At 39.0% G+C, this 17,264-nt stretch overlaps 1 protein-coding gene across 15 annotated transcripts in view; it reads left to right on the forward strand.

Annotated features, from left to right (window-relative positions):
- The window catches only part of LOC117572421 (PDZ and LIM domain protein Zasp), a 67,481-nt gene that overhangs the window by 15,344 nt on the left and 34,873 nt on the right, over positions 1 to 17,264 (forward strand). For all 15 annotated transcript variants that reach the window (XM_034255211.2, XM_034255208.2, XM_052004637.1 and 12 more), the window contains one exon: positions 4,608 to 4,777. In XM_034255211.2, coding sequence (XP_034111102.1) covers positions 4,667 to 4,777 — 111 coding nt within the window. In that variant the 5' untranslated portion in view covers positions 4,608 to 4,666. The remainder of the gene's footprint in view (positions 1 to 4,607; positions 4,778 to 17,264) is intronic.

The following is a 17,264-nucleotide window of genomic DNA, read 5'->3' on the forward strand; positions in this document are numbered from 1 at the left end:
TGTGTCATAATAAATATATTAGATTAAAGTAATTTCGAATAATAAAACCACATACTTCAGAAATTCGCACATAAGTAAATTATAAACAAGTAAGAAAGCTGCAATCGACTGCACTGTACTTTAAATGTAAAACAATGTGATATTATTTTGAAAATGTACCAAATTAATGTACCTATATAGTACTAAATTGAAAATAATCCATAGAGTACAATATATATTAGATTGTCAGCCAACTCATTTATTACCGTAGACCTTTGACAATTGTAATTTGATCGCATACACTTTTTCAAGAATTATAAATTCTGCAGTTATTATTGTATGTTCCGAATAGCGATTATAGTTTCAAAATTGTGGGAAGGAGAAGTCAGGGTGGCAAACATTTGAAACAAACTTGATTAAAAGTAGTGGAAGAATTCCTCAAAGGTCTCTCAAAGTTTACCTACTGAAATAGTTTTTTACATTAACATTTATTTCAATACCTCATAATGCTAGTTGTTTATATCTTACCCTCAGTTCGCTCCTGGACAATAGCAATTCCAAAACCAATACATAAACACCAACACCAACACCACTGCCAAAATCAACAACTGCAATAATAACAGCAACTACAACGCCAACCATAATCGCCATGCAAAATCAGCAGGCACAGCGTGACGAATGGCAGCTCCACTCTCCATTCTCCACTCTCCGCTGTCCGCTCTCCACTCCACGCCTTGTATTGCTATCGACTGCATATAAATAAATTTTAATTTGCCAATTGTGTGTAAAACTTATTAGCGATAAGTTTTGTCGCCGTTGCAGCCGCAGGCTGTCATACATACAAACACAGTGTGCGAGAATACAAATGTATCTAGATACATACATATATGGCCAAGAGGCTTTAGTTGTTTATTTTGTAAAATGCCAAAGCGTCTGGCCATATCGCACGAGGAAACAAAATACGTGTGTATCCGTATAGTAAGCTGACATTTGGTTATTAGTCATATAAAGCTGCAATGGATTGGGGATAAGTTTATTAATGATACAAGCGGGTTGCATTGTCATTGGGCGCCAAGTTGACAACTTGAAGCGGATTAAGTTCGACGACAAAGAGGCCGCAGATAGATAATACTTTCAACTTTTTGGGTCGTGTTATACAATACATTATTTCAATACAAATCTATTTTGTTAGCGCTGCGATTGCATAATATTTCATGACTTCATTTTAGGCAATTGCAACTGACTGGAATTCTTCTGAATTTTTACATCTTAATTTCTCTAATACAATTAGGTATCATATACATAACATATGTATATTCAAAACATATATGTTATATACATATAAATAAAGTTCAATTTTGGAGTCACGAAATTTCCCTTAACTCTTGTTTTATATCATCAGAAGCATTTTTAAATAATGGTTCATTTGGCTGCTCTTACTCAAGTATTTGCTGTGTTTTCTGATTTATTGTATTACTCCTCTACGAAGTATAACTATGCAATATTAATTCACATTCCTATTGCTTAATTCTCTTCTTCTATTTATATAATTTAAAAGGGTAATCTATGTTACGTATAATTTAAGTATGCAAGATTGCTACAAAAGTTAACTCAAATCGAATTACCCAAAAATGAATACATGCTTAATTTTTGAGTAAATCGATTTGAGTTAACTTTTGCTGCAACCTAGCATATTTAAAAGCTACTTTTGTAGTACAATTTATGATACTTATTTTCTTGTAGTGTATAATTTGCTTAAACCATAACAAAATTATACTGCATCATATTCCCATTCCTCAATTCTCTTTACTTTACTTTAGTGGCATCTTTTGGGAATTTCTAGAATTTAATATAGTTGCCCATATAAATCAATACTGAATGTTGCAGTAATTTGTCAGTAAGTTGTCGGAATCAAATTTAAATGTTTAATTGATTTGCTCTACTTATTCTCTTATATTGTATTCCACTCATAACTAAATTATTCAATGTTGTACTAAATAATATTCCTATTCTTCAATTTACTTCCTCAAAGTAAATATCTTCCCCTAGAAACTGGCTCGACTATTAGTAGACTTTGCCACAGACTTTGGCATATGTTCGAGTGCTGTGCAATGCTGAGAACCATTTAAACTCAATTCTAATGTCGTCGGTAATTAGCCGCTGCATTCCCACTCTCTATATACCCATTACCCATTATCCAGATGCCCACACACTCAACACTCAACTCTGAACACTCGAAACACACACACGAACTCATGAGTAGACTCGCACTCGTACTCGAATCACAGATAGAGACAGAGTCGTATGTGGCGGCGTTTATTTGGTGTGTCAGGTACTTAGCACGGCTCTTTTTGGCTTTTCACATTTTGTTTCATATTTTAATTAAATTATTTCTGTGCATGTGCATACGATGCTGCCGCCTAATGGGCCAACTTCGCATCCCACCATCGTTTGGCATCGCGGCAAAGTATTTACATGCAAATGCAAATGCTTTCGTGTTATGGCCCAAGTCAAGGCTTCTTTCTACCTTTCCCTTTCTCTCTCTGCATTTCTTTCCCTTTCACACACATGTGGTGGACTTGAGGATCGAGCTGGTGCCATTACCACCCGCACTTAACGTTAATTAAACTGCTGTGTGTGCTAAAATGTATCTCAGTCTCCAGTTCTCACTCTCTCTTTCTCTCTCACTCTCTATTAGTATGAGTCTGCATAGCGCTTTCCCTCTTTAGTATGTGTAAGCTGCCAGCTGGCATATCCTGCAAGTAGCCGTAGACTCGTTGCCGTGTCCTTGTCCTTTGTAGCTGGCAGCTGCTGTCGTTTTAATAGCTTAATGTAGTTACTTCCACTTTGAGTGTCTTCCCTCCACACTCTCGAGTTCTGCTTCGTAGGGACAGATAGAGAAAGAAAGAGAGAAAAGGAGAGCGAGAGCGAGAGAGAGAGCGGATGGTTGGACGTCTTTGCTAATAAAAAACACAACACTCAGCAAAATTGTTATGCAGCAAACTAAATCAACAGACACACACCGAACACACCATCACATTCACACACACACACACACACACACACCAACACACACACATGCTGTACAAATTACAAAGCAGCCATGACGACTATTACCAGGAAAAAACCCATGTAAGCCACACTTACATACGACTGGCCTCAGTTTCATGTGCACTCTCAATGCGTGCACTTTTTGCACACACTGTAACACCAACCATGGCATGCGAGTGTCTGTGTGTTAGTGTGTGTGTGTTAGTGTCTCTGTCTGGTTGAATGCTGAAAAAATTTTATATCTAACAAAGTTTCACTCGTTTTAGGCGTTCAGTCCTCAGCAAACTGAAGGTTGTGAGGTATACTCGATTAGTGGCAATTTAAATACTTCATGTTTGTTATGAGTCGTGGAAAGTATAGTATATTATAATAAGGGCTAATTTTTCAATCTCTCAATAAATCTTATAATGTTCGTATAACTTTCAATTCTTCAATGTGAACTACAAGCGCTATAGGCGACTTGTTTTGATATTTGTATCAGCACTTTGGGTCACATATGTTAAACGAGATGATGGCAACAGCTGCCCAACTGTTTGGTAACCATTACAGCGCGATTCATTTGATTTTTTATAGACAATTCTGAAGTGCCCGAACATATCACAAAAAACATATTTTATTTTAAAGATTCAAATGATAATGAGTTTGTTAACATTTTTTGGATTTCTAAATTAATTTGCTTTACTTTAGAAGTAAAAATCTAGGCCAAAATTAAATCTAAAATTTAGACATATGTAGATTATATGTATATTTCGAAAGGAATAAAAAAAAATTTAAAAAATAATATTATGTCAACAAAGCTTCAGCGTTTATTGTATCAATATGTATGTATGCATATGTAGTAATAAACATATAACTAGTTTGATGTTGCCATCATTCAACAAAATCAGCTATTTGGATATAATAGTGCCACCATTTCTAGGTTTTTTGACATTCACAATGAAAGGTTCTTTACATTTTACTGTACTTTGAAAAATGGAATTTCCTTACAGAGATCTTTATTGAACATATAATTTTAATAAATCAATTAATATAGCAAAATAAATATCAAAATGTATTAAATAGAAATTTAAGAATTAAAATTACCATTCACCTAATTTTGGTGCCAGTATAACTCAGTCGCCTACTTCAACACTTTGACGGCTCTGCTCCTGCGTGGCAAAAGGCGAAAGTATGTTGCCACTAGGAGGAGATTTTTGCATGCGAGAATGCTCCGGCAGCTGCAGCTGTAGCTGTAGCTGTAACTGGCATCGAGATCAAGGCAGCCCAGATAGCAATATGACTACAACTATGACTACGACTAGGACTAGCAGTTGGACTAGGGATTGGTTACCCAGGATTAGCATGTTGAATGTGTGCACGTGCATATACATGGCTGAATAATGTCTTTATTAGGAGTCCAAGGGAGTTGCCGAGCTGCCGAGCTGCCAAGCTGCGGTTTACTCTTACACCAGTTTTGTTGATTTTATATTCATTAATTAGTCGGCTACGTGATATCAAGTATACGCCATCTTGAACACATATTTTTGCATACTGACTCACGGTTTTTGTTATTTGTCTCTCTATCTATCTCTTTGCAGTTCAACTACAAATAATAATACAAACATTTCAATAAATTCCGGCTCTGTGCAATAGGAAAATGGCCCAACCACAATTGCTGCAAATCAAATTGTCACGTTTCGATGCCCAACCCTGGGGCTTCCGCCTGCAGGGCGGCGTGGATTTCGCTCAGCCTCTGTTAGTGCAAAAGGTAAGTGCCACGCCCTTATGCAAGTAAATAGTGATTGCTACATACACACATACATATGTGTATGTAGAACAGACTGACTCAAATGGGTTTTATATGTTTCATACAGATTCCATTACGCTCAGATTTGCTTTAATTTCAACTGATTGAAACAAGCAATTGCCAAATGGAATTTGTGTGTCGAAATTGGACAGAAAAACGCGTGGAACAAATATACAAATAAAAAAAAAATATAGAAAAACAAGAGAGAGAGAGAGAGCATACAAAAAATATTAGTTGAACGAACAGTTAATTTATTTATGCATTTAAATGCTGATATTCGAATTTGTTGTAGTTGTTTCGCCTTTTTCTGCTTCTCTTTCTGTTAAAAATAAATTTCTAGCTATTTGTTTTTTGCGCGCGGTTTTTGCGCACGGTACACACAGCTTTCCCGACCATTTTCCAACCAACCAACCAACCGACCAACGAAATTTCCTTTGCTGCCATTTTGGATATTTTATGTGCACACTCGCACACATTTGCAATTGTTTATGTGTTTGCTCTGTCGAGTCCAACAAATTGTTAAACATTTATAAATTATTTCTAATAATTTTACATTTCTGGCGACACGCACATACAAATTTTGGCAAATCATTCGAAAACTTTTGAGTAGTTTAATGAGTGCCAAACATTATATACATATATAAATTCTATAGTTCTATATGTGTTTATAAAAAAAAACACTTATATACATTTATCTACAGTATATATACTTTTAAATTTATATTTATGTCCAGTATAGGGCAGTTAATGTTTGCCATGAAAAACGTGTGTGAGATATGACTTTGTATACCCTGTGAATTAAATAGGAAGGATATGCCAAAGCTGCTTAAAAATATGTCAACAAATGATTAATTAATACTTTTTTGATATATTGCAGCAGCTGTTTTAAATAATTTATTTTCATTTGTTTGTACACTGTTTTAAAGAGTTGGCAAGATATTTTAGTTCATCATTCCCGAACAGTTTGATTTAAAGAGCTGCGAAACATAAATATAAATTATGAGTTAGATTATGTTTATGGCTCATGCAACTGGGTCGACATGCTACAAATAGAGCCATAAGTTTTTTAGTACTTTGCGCAAATTTAATTGAAATGATTTCCAACTGCAGTTGTGCCAAAGCATAACTCAGTGACATTAACTATAAAGCTGAAGCTCTCTCTTTAATCTGTTGTCAAAGCTGCTTTGAATTTATTTCAAGTATTTTGGAGCCAATCTCAGCGTATTCGAGTGCATTTGTGAGCACTCATTTTGGCACTCATGCATGCATGAATCATTGCAGTCCACACACTATCGGAAATGTTTGTGACTGACTAACTGAATGTTGTCAGTTATATTCGAGTGAATTGATGTTTTGTTCAAGTTCGTCATGAATCAACTTCTGTGATAAGAGCCTTTCCTCATTCAAAAGAGTTGCGGATACTTGTATTTTTTATTTATGAATAGTCAGCGGCAATAATAAAGATGGAAGTCCAATGGAATGGGAATGGAAATTATTCGATTGGGTTGCTGTTTATCTTGTTGGGGCAGCCACAACAAAGCTGCGGTAATTGTTAAAGCGTGACAGCATTTGCCAATGTGTAAATATTTTATTATGCCACACGGAATTTATTTCGTTGACATTTTCAAACGCCGACCAAAAGCAATAACAACAATTTTCTGTTTACTTTGGCATTACAAATGAGTTCAGCTGCTAATGGCCCAAGAGTGGAAGAAGGTCAGCGGGAGGGGGAAAGGTAGAGGGAGAGTTCTTTTTAATAGAAATGCGCAATTTCTATTTAAACAGCCGTGTCAAAGCTATACATCTATTTTTGTCAGACGACAGCCAAATGACTATTACCAATCGAATTCCATTCGGAAAATACTCAAGTGCGACATTCTTTGTCTGTTGAATATTTGGTAAATATTCATTCACATAATGGCCCAAAAATTAGCAGGACTCTGCACATTTAATTGCACTTTAAATCAATTAATTGCAATAAAATGTTGCCCAGACTCGATCGCCAATTAGTGCTCGAAAACAATGACAATGAATGCAATGCATGTTGATGTCAATTAGGCGCCATCAACTTGCTAGCAAACAATGTTTTACGCCGAAAAGTGCAACAACAACAGCAACAGCAATAGCAGTAAAATGCATAACCACAATAGTGAAAATCCCACAGAGAAAAAGCCATTAGCAGTCAGTAGCTTTTATTTGGCCAATTTAGCAGTTGGCCAGCGAAACGAACCCAAAAAAAGGATGGAAGCAGAAAACAATTTCTAATCTTATGATAGACTAGTAAGAGTTACAAATTACAATTAATTAATATATTAAACCTTCATTTTATTAAACTTTTAGTTAACTTCGCATACCTTTTTCCTTAAAAATATTCTGCTTGATGTCTAGTCGTGCATACCCTTCGCCAAATAATTTTGTGGCACGTTGTAAATTTGCTGTAATTCATAGCAAAATTGCGACGCATAAATTCTACAACATTTAAAATGTTTAGTGCGCTGATATCGAAAATATTTATGGTTCAACTAGGCAAAAACAAAAAAAACAAATCCCGAAAATATAACTGAGCCGCAAACAGATTTAACATAAGTGCAATCCCAAAGCTGCAATCAACAATTTTCCGTTCGCCCATTTCACTGATTTTTATACCCGTTACCCATAGGGCAGAAGGGTAATATAACTTTGTGCCTCCATGAAATATAGGCAGAAGGAGGCATCTCCGACCTTATAAAGTATATACAATAGTATATATAGTATATATTATATACATAAGTGTAGATAGCCTGGTTCTCTGGTATATTTTGCATGATGTACTATATGAATATACCAAATCTGACATTTTCAGTATTTTTGGTATAATAATTTGGCATATTTTAAAATTAATATATCACTGTTTTTCTTATAGTACAATATCAATACACCAAATATGATCCTTGGTATATTTTTAGTATTTTCGTGGTATATTATTTCGGTATATTTATTTACTATATCAATATACCCAATTAAATACAATGTTATATGTTTAGTATTTTTGCGGTATATTAATTTGGTATATTTTAAAATAAATACCGCATTGTTTTGCGGGTATTTCACAGTCGAGCACACTCGATTAAAGTTTTCTTACTTGTCCCTGCTGTTTGTTTGCGTGTCTTTGACTCTTTCTCTTTTTTACTTTGTCTGCCTGATTTTATTTTACACTTTGGTGCAAAGGTGTCTGAGCCGTGGCAGGAGGAGCTGAGCTCCAGCTGTCTGTCTCGCCTGGAGTCTGGAGTCTTGACTGCATTCGTCAGCTGCATGGCTTGGCGCCTTTTGAACACTTCAAGCTCAATTGAATTTAGAATGGGGCGCACTTGAGCCCTTGAGTTGCAAGCAGTACTAGCAGCAGCAGCAACAGCAGTTCAGCAGCTGTTGCAAGTGCGTGTCAAGGCTCGTAATGAGCTGCCTGCGTTGCCAGGATGCGAATGCTCATCATGATGATTACGATGCTGCTTCGAGTGGCAGCTGAGAAGAAGTGAGCATTACCACTTGAGTTCGTCGTCATGAAGACACCTTGACAACCTAAATCAGACGCACATTTACCGCCCTCCTGCTCTTTGTACAATCATGTCAACTTTTGTTGCACAAACAAATTGTTTTTCTAGTTGCAGCTTTGGCTACTTATTAAAAGAGCTTGGACTTTGTTCGAAGTGACTGACTGACTGGCTGCTCATTAAGCCAAATGAACTAAAACTGTCCGTTGATGGAGGTGCATAAAAAAATAAGCTACTCAACGGCTTAAATCGGATTAATTTATGATTTCTCCCCGTCGGAGTGTTCTTATTATTGTAGATGCCACGTCGAACGCCAAATGAAGTCCTTGTTGCTGCTGTTGTGGTGTTTTTTCTGCATATTTTCTTTCGTTTTTGTTTTTGTTTTCGTTTTGCGTTAAGCTTTATGCTGCCGGATTTCTGTGAGAGACAGACTGATGCTCATTCTCTCACATATCGCCACGTTTATATTTCATTATCAAGTGCAGGGTCGGTCGGGCATAAAAAACGTCGCACAAAGGCCAAAGCCAAGCCAAAGGACAGGCCGAAATAAAAGCGAAAGCCAAGCACACAGAGAGCACAACTCGACCAGAGTAAGAGGCAAGTGGCAAGTGGCAAGTGGCAAGAGGCAAGGGACGAGCCTGGCTGAGAGCAGCTCAGCGCGCTACGCTTGACTTCATCTGTACAAATAATGGAGCCGAATAAGTAATACAAAAGCGTAAATTCAGTTTAGTACAAATTTCACTGGCCAGAAAAAAAAGCGTACAACTAAAAAATTCTAAAACCAAAATTTTCAACGAGTTCGCCACTGAAAGGATGCATCGTCAGCCTCGTCGGCTATTAGCCAACTTAAAGTCTAGACATGATGATGTTGGCCTCGCATGGTCTGTCCTATCCGGGCTTGGCTACTAACAAGCTACTGTCGGCGTCCAAGGCAACCGACGACGACGACGACGAGCAGCTCTGCCACATGCCACATGCCACTTGCCCCAGCGACTCCTGCCACATGTGTCCCAGTCCCCTCAATTTTCGTAACCATTCAACTCTGCGTTTTGTGCATGCAAATCTGTTTTGCGTGTTTTTGTTTGTTTTTGTTTTGTCGTTTGTTTTCGCTCAAGTCTCGCTTCTCTCCCTCCCCTCTGCTTATGCTTCTGCTATCACCTCAGTCTCTGCTCCTTGGGCATGGCTATTAATTATTTGACTCCTGTCTGGCTGCGTTTTGTGTGTCTGCCTTTGGTGTTTGTCTTTGGCTCTAACTGTGAAAATTCATAATTTTCCACTCGCACTTTATGCGCAGCTCAAGGCGGAAAACAAAGCAAGTTTCGCAAGTTGTAAACAAGATGATGCCATTGCTTCAAGCCACAATAATTCTAATAAGCAATGCCGAATAAACTTTATAGCAATTACATTTTTACTGCATTCACTTAAAATAGAATATGAAATAGTCCACTTTAATCAGTGTACAGGGTATCGATTAGTTGTCACTGCTGCATTTGTTATTCTCTCTTTGTTCACACCCGTCTTTTGTTATGGCCGCTGTGTCGCTGTCTTTGATTTATGACACCCCCGCCAAAAATTATGCAATCCCAATTCTGAGCTTTTGGCTTTGTGTAATTGAATCCGCGTTCAAAGCGCGGCGGTTGCTGTGACAACAACTCTCAATGGAATGGAACGCAAAGGAACGGAACGGAACGGAATGGAATGGAATTGTATTGAATTGAGGAGTTTAGATTGAACTTGCTTTGTTCTTATGTGCAACACCGCAGCGACCGCAGGAGGCACGCGTGTTGGCGCATTTTGTAGCGCAGGTGACGTCACACAGATGCAATGTCAAGTCTTTGGTCTGCGGTTGCTCTCAATTTAGTTGGACATTTTATTAATTGCACAACAACAAATTACACAATCAGAGAACATGACTCGCATTGTTCAATCAATTGTGCATCAGTAGCGAACACACAACTACACTTTGCTTTTAGTAGTTGTTGCAAATTCCTGTTGTGGTTTTTTCGGTTTTGCGGACAAGTCGCAACATCCCCATGACAAATGTCAAGTAGACAACAAAAGCGAATTCTCCATCTCTTTTACACACACACACTCTCTCTCGCTCTCACTTTTCAACTAAGTGCAATACTTCAAGCTGACCACAAAATTGGGCTTCAGGTGCGCCTTGAAGAGTGCTCGATGCTCGATGTTATTGACAGTCTCAAATTGGGGTTCGAGTTACGTGCTTCGTGTTTGAGTATGTCAAGGGTTAAGGTTAAGGCTCAATTCGTTTGAACACACATACACATCGCAAGTGTTTGCCACAGCAATTAGCATTGAAGCGTTAATTGAATCAAGAGCAGGTGATAATTTCGATAAAGCTTTGCATTGCATCATATCAAACACTGGACACAAGTTCGACTTGCCGTGATTCATCACCGTCGCTGCTGTCAGTGGCCAGTCACACAAAGGCGTAATTGATAAAGTTAAGGCCAGTTGCAGTTGAGCCAAAGCCCCTTGGATAACCTCTATCCAGATCCCGATCCAGACTCAGACTCAGTCTGAGACTCCAAGTCAGCCAAGTCCCAGCTGCAGACAGTGATTAAGTGTCTCTGCGTTGCGTTACGTTACGTTTGATTGATTATCAATTTTTACCGGTTGCCACTCTCTTTCTCTCCCTCGCTTTATCTGTCTCTCTTTATGGTCTCAGCTGGCAGTCGACTTTCCGCTTTAAGTTGCAGTTGCAGTTTAAATGTGTGTGTGTATGTGTGGATTCAATAATTTCATCAGCTCCATGGCAAGCCATAAATGTTTGCTGGATTTCCGTTTCCGCCCACAGACGATGCGAGATGCAACGGCGAGAGAGATGTCCGAGAGCGAGTCTCGTTTCCGTTTTGTTTTATGCCTGGACATTGACAGAAGAAGCTGCAGACTAGAGATGAGCACAACTCGTGTCGTGACACGAATTGTTGGCAACTCTGCGAGGAACCCATTCAGGTAGCTGGTCAATGACTCAGTTAAAGACTCAGCTCAAGCTCATTCACATACTCACACTCAATGCTGTGCATTCATATCGCTTCGCTTCGGTTCGATTCGATTCGATTGCACTTCATTGCACAAATGCTGCGGGCCTGCTTCCAACTTCCACTTCGACTTCGACTTCGTCTGCGACTTTGGCTCCTGCTGGAGATTCTCAAGCACGTCTTATTTAGATTTATCCTGCTGCTACGCTTCAGTTGAGTTGTCCGTATCTTTTGCTGTATCTGTATGTCTTCACTACTCCTCCCCCAACTCTTTCTGTATCTTTAATACATTATTGAATATTTTGTGGCCTGGGCCGGAAATAGTACTAATGTCTGTTGGCATAGCCATGCTCGACTCGAGTCGACTCGCCTCCAGTCTGTGGCCCACATGCAAAAGTCACATAAATTGTGCTCTGTGTGTTCGCCTAATCCTTGTGCTTCGCATATTTTTCTCAATTGTTGTGCAGCCTGCTCTTGGCTCTTACACATACGGAAATATCCTGTAACGCAGTTAGCTATGGCTGCTTGTGTATTTCTTTCAGCTAGTTTGGGTGTTTTCTTCCATTTTTTCTTTGTGTTTTTCTTTTTCTTTTTTTCTTTTTTTTGCTCCTTGAGCTGCTTTGGCTTTCGCCTTTTCTTCGCTATCTGCAACCGTTTGTTGTCCTTGCATTTAAGTTGCATGTCAGTGCACATAAATCCCTCAGCTAAAAATGCTTGCTTCACTGCACCCAAAATACACACACACACACACACACACACACACATGCTCAGCTGCACGCTTGAGTTACGAGCGCTGATAGCAAAAGCAGAGAAATGGAAACTGAAAGGGAGTTGGAGATGGAGACTGCGCTGCAAAAATTATTGGCCAAGCTCAACTCAACCTTAACTCGCTGCATTATGTGTGCCATAAATATTTATAAGTTCTAAGCGTAAAATGCGCACACCAACGAAACAAAAACCAGCTAACTGCAAACGTTTTGTAAACGTTAAAGCGCTTAACTTGGCCAAGACACAAGCCCAGAAACTGATCAGCTCTCCACTGGGTAGCGCTCTCCATTAGTCAGCTAATGGCAGCAAAGGCTGAAAATATTGTTCGACTTCTTTCTACCTGAGGCATGATTCAGTTTTAGTTTCAGTTTCGGTCTTTATGGCGGTTGTTGCTGCTCTTTCTTTGTTTTCCAATCAAAATTGATACAAGCGTTCACGGGAAGCCTCAGTGACTCATGCCCCAAGAATGCGCCCCTCTCTCCCCTTCTCTGTCGCTTCAATCAACAAGCTGAGTTTTGTTTTCGGAATTGTTACATAACCCACAACAAGGGAAAATGTTTTCAGTGGACTAACATAACATTTGATTGTCTTCAAATACATTTTACAGCATGAGTATTTTTTCGATACTTAAATGTGGTCTGAGGTTGTTTATGCTTCGCTGGTTTTTATAAATTTATGGGTCAATTCAATAAATCCTTTACTGAATTTTGTCAAAATGTTTAATCTAAATTTTAATCTGCTAAGTATATTGGACATTCGATTTTAACAACTGTTTTAGATTGGGTTGAGATTTTACAGTTTTAAAATATTCTCCAAATCGTTGAAATATTTTAATAATTCATTTTGTCGGCTTAAAATTTGGTTTGATTTAAACAATAATTTAAATCTAAAACAAGTAACTAAGCTACCCATTTTTAATAGGAGCAAAACAGTGCAGTATTATTCGTAAAATATACAGAGTACCATCAAAATACTAATTTCTACCAAAGGCCATATTTGGTATATGGATTTGATACTATATCAAAACAGTGCTTTAGAATTGATAAAATATGCCAAATTGCTTTACCGCAAAACTACTAAAATATACCAGAAGTTATAATTGGTATATTGATATAGTATTATATATTTTAAATATACCATAAAGTACCAAATATACCAGATTGTCGGGCAAAACTAAGACAAAAGTTTTTCTTAAATATAATAATATATCTATTATAATATTTTTTGATATATTTATTCTTTATAGTTGCAAGGAATAAACACAGTTTAACTTTTCTATTTTAGTTACTAATTTAAAGAAGCTAATTTGTTTTAGTCTCGTTTTGGTGGCAATGTAAAAGCGTGATTTAACTTTCAATTGGCATTATCTCATTTGCTGATTTGGGCGATGATTTAATTGTTGCTTAGTGGGGTTTTTGCAGACTCGGAAATGCGACTAACAACGGTAACTAAGCGGAAACGGAAATTGCGAGCATGCTTATCTCACTGCAAGTCTGCTTCTTCCTCCCCATATGTGTGTGTGTCTGTGTGTAAGTCTGCGAGTGTGAGTGCACGTGACTGTCTGTGTGTGTGTATGTGTGTGCGTGGCGTGTTTTGCTGCGTGCGGTGCGCTTAAAGGATATTTTCAGCGCAAATTGCGTGCTGCGGCGTAATCGAAATAAATTATGAGCTCAAGTTACGGCGCTGGGCAGCGGCAGGGCCAGGAGTTGATAGCAACTCCTGTGGGGCATTATGTGGATATCCGGCTTTGAGCCACTGTCCGGACAACGAAGAGCTTTTAGTGCCTTAGCGTGTGCTTGACCCTGAGCCCCATTCTCAGTCGCAGTCCTCAGTCCGAAGTCCTTATGGCTGGACAGGAAACTTTATGCGGACAGGAAACTTACAGCTGTTGTTTGTCTGTTTCAACTTGTTTGCCTCTGGTTTTTGGCATTTACTTTGGCCACACTCTGGCTAAAGGATTAAGCCAGTAAATTAGTTGCCGGCCAATTAGCGGACAATTGAATTGTTGAATGACAAAATAAAGGGGTTTACTTTGATTTTTATTATTCACGCTTTAATACTGTGCTTTGAAGTTCTTTCGATGGCACTTCACTGAGTAATCATTGCATTTTATTTATTTATTGACGATGGTAATATTCAGAAACTCAAATTCAAAAAATGCTAATGACATTATTAACATTTATTGGCAAATTTCACGCTCTTAAAACTTAAAGCTTTAATGCGCTTTAAAGTCTTTTCACACAGTTTGCTTATATCTCTTTCTCCCTCTGCTAGTTTTCAATGTGTTTAAATAAATTGGTCTATTGGTCCGAGTCAATGATACAGTTGTTATTATTGTGCTGTAGTAGCATCCGGCATGTGGCATGTGGCACACACTCGAGTGTATGTGTGGCATGCAGCGTGTAGCATGTTCGAGGAGTATTATCATCATTATTATTCGTATATTTATTTTATTTTCACTTTTTTATGGCATTTTGTCGGGCCAGCGGGCACGTATTAGTTATAACGATATGTCATTGATTCCCAGTTAACTCAGACAGACAGACAGGCGGAGAGACAGGCGGACGGATGGACAGCCTGTCGATGGATCCGTTTCCCCCTTGACAGTCATTATTCGCCCCGTGGCCCCCGATTTCACAGTCTCTCTTTCTATGTTTATCGCTTCTTCGTTTCTTAGTCTCTGTGCTTCGTCCTGTGCTTGTCCTTGTCCTTGTCGTCGTCAAGCGCCTTTGGGCCATGATATATTATGGCCTGTCGCCTGTCTTGTTTATTTGCGTTATTTAGCAAAACGTGGCAACAGCAGCAGTCGCCTTTGGCAGCTCAGCTTCTTACTGTCGTTGTTGCTGCTGTTGTTGTTGGGCTTGGCGCATTTTTATTGTTATGACGCATATTTTGTTACGCCGGAAATTGAGACATTTTTTTTTCGTCGTTGTTGTTATGTATTTTTATATTTTGTGATTTATTGTATTGGCCTCAGTCGCTGTCGGTGTCGCTGTCGCAGTCGCAATCGCCATCGCATGCATTTCAAATTGATTGAATATTTAGCAAAATGTCTTTTGGCATTGCCTTCTAAATTGTTTACAGGCGAGTTTTTCTTTTTACTACAGCCGTCCATCGATTTTGACAGGCTTTCGTTTCCATCCCAGCTGCTGCTCTTCCCTTCTGCGTACCAAAAAAAAGTCAATTTCGTTAATCAACACGAACGACTTAATCCAAATTGAATGAACTCGACGCCAAAGCGGATCAGCAGCGTTATAAAAAAAATAAAAGCTAAAAGTGAAGCTGAACAGTATCACAAAAAAAGAAAAGAAGAAACAAGAAAAAAGGAAAACATCAACGAAAATTTACACATTTTTCGCATTTTTGCCGCAAACATTTGCCAATAGCCGATGATGATGACGGCGGAGCAACAAGCCAAATCGGCTCAAGGCTCACGAGCCGAGCTGATGACTAAGGGATGAGGGCTAAGGGCTAAGGGCTCAGGTGAACGCGCACTTCGGAGAGGGCCCAAAGGCCTAAAAAGCGTAAATTGAAAAACGCAGCAGCTGCCAGGCCCATAATAAAGCCAAGCCTAAGCCAAAAGTCCACAAAAAAAAAGAAGCAAAAAAAGAGGAAAGAAGCGAGTGAGTCAATTGAGACTATTGAAGGGCAGGCAGACATCATGTGTGTGTGTGTGTGTGTGTGTGTGTGTGTGCGAGGGGGCGTGGCTGTTGCCATAGCCTGAGCTCAGCCACGCTTGAGGTGATAATGTAATAAGCACTTTTTATGACCCGACAGGATTTGGACCTAAAAATTCCATCCACACATTGTACGTATAACGGACCTCGAGCCAGGACTCGGACTCGAACTCGAACTCGGACCCGGAGTTGGAAACGGAGACGCAGCTAAACTGATGCCTGATGCCAAGCTATTGTGCGTCTGCAAAAGTTGGCAGAGCGAAAGAGAAAACTAAGTCCATGGCAAATTTCGAAATGTTCTCGTTTCATTTTTTGTGTGTGTTATTTGTTTTAGTCAGTTTGTTGTTGGTCGCAAGGATTTAGATTTAGCCAACAGTTGTTTTTGGCCCAGTGAACATATTGTTTTGGACAGCAGCCAACGGCTGGCTGGGACAATGGGGATTGCTAATTGGTAGCATTCAACGATGTCAACAGTCAATAGTCGGCAGTTTTTATGATGCGAGTCCAGCAGTTGAAATATGCCTCGATGATGTGTTTGCAAAGTGCTTTAAAGCGCAACCTTTGCTTTAATAATCCGCAACCTCGATGCTGTCGTTAATAATACATATATAGTACAACAAAAAACGAGATAGAAAGAGAGAGAGAGAGAGAAGGAAAAAAGTGAAATTACCTTGCCATGTCATTTGCCATAAAAAAAGGACAGTCCACAGTGTAGCCTTGAGTGCGCACATCAAATTGAAAAATGTCAATGATAGAGAATGGAAAATCACAGAACAATGACAGGGACAGCAGAGACCAAAGAGAGGTAGTTACACACATACAGATTAAAGGGGAGCAGGGAGAGGTAGAGTGAAGAAGGTGAAGTGGAAAGAAGTAGAAGCAATGCAAAGGTGCCGCCCACGGACTTGTCCGAGTTGCATTGACAATCGACAAATGAGGAAAGATAATGCACAACATTAATCTTGCTACCAGCAATTTGTCAGGGCAGCTTGCCATAGGACATGCTACGTGAGCTGTCTCTGTATGTGTGTGTGTGTTTGTGTGTGGGGCATGAAAAAACGAACAAGTTTTAGTTCGAGTTGCAGTTGAAAGATGCCAAATGCAGTTCAAATATTGTGGTTAGCAAATGGAAACAGCAGCTGCTGTTTCTTACTGTCCTCTCTCTCTATCTCTTCCACTCGCTCTCTCTTTCTTTCTCTGTGTTTGTGTGCATCCTAAACGTTGCTTTCATCAATTAATTTACAATTTGCCAGCCATCCACATTTTCACATTTCCACTGCCACCACAACTCGTTCATTCATTGATGGTCAGCGCGTGGGCTTGGCATACTTTTATTTTTCTCTCATTCTATCCCTCTCTTCATTTTGTTTTCTTTTTTTTTTTTGCTCTATATTTCCTTCTGGTGCCCCAGTAATGGGTCTGTCCTTGCAAGTCCTGCAGCCTGCGGCCTGCCTCCTGCATCCTGTGGCTGTTG

This window comes from Drosophila albomicans, chromosome 3 (assembly GCF_009650485.2).
Source record: "Drosophila albomicans strain 15112-1751.03 chromosome 3, ASM965048v2, whole genome shotgun sequence".
NCBI lineage: Eukaryota > Metazoa > Arthropoda > Insecta > Diptera > Drosophilidae > Drosophila > Drosophila albomicans.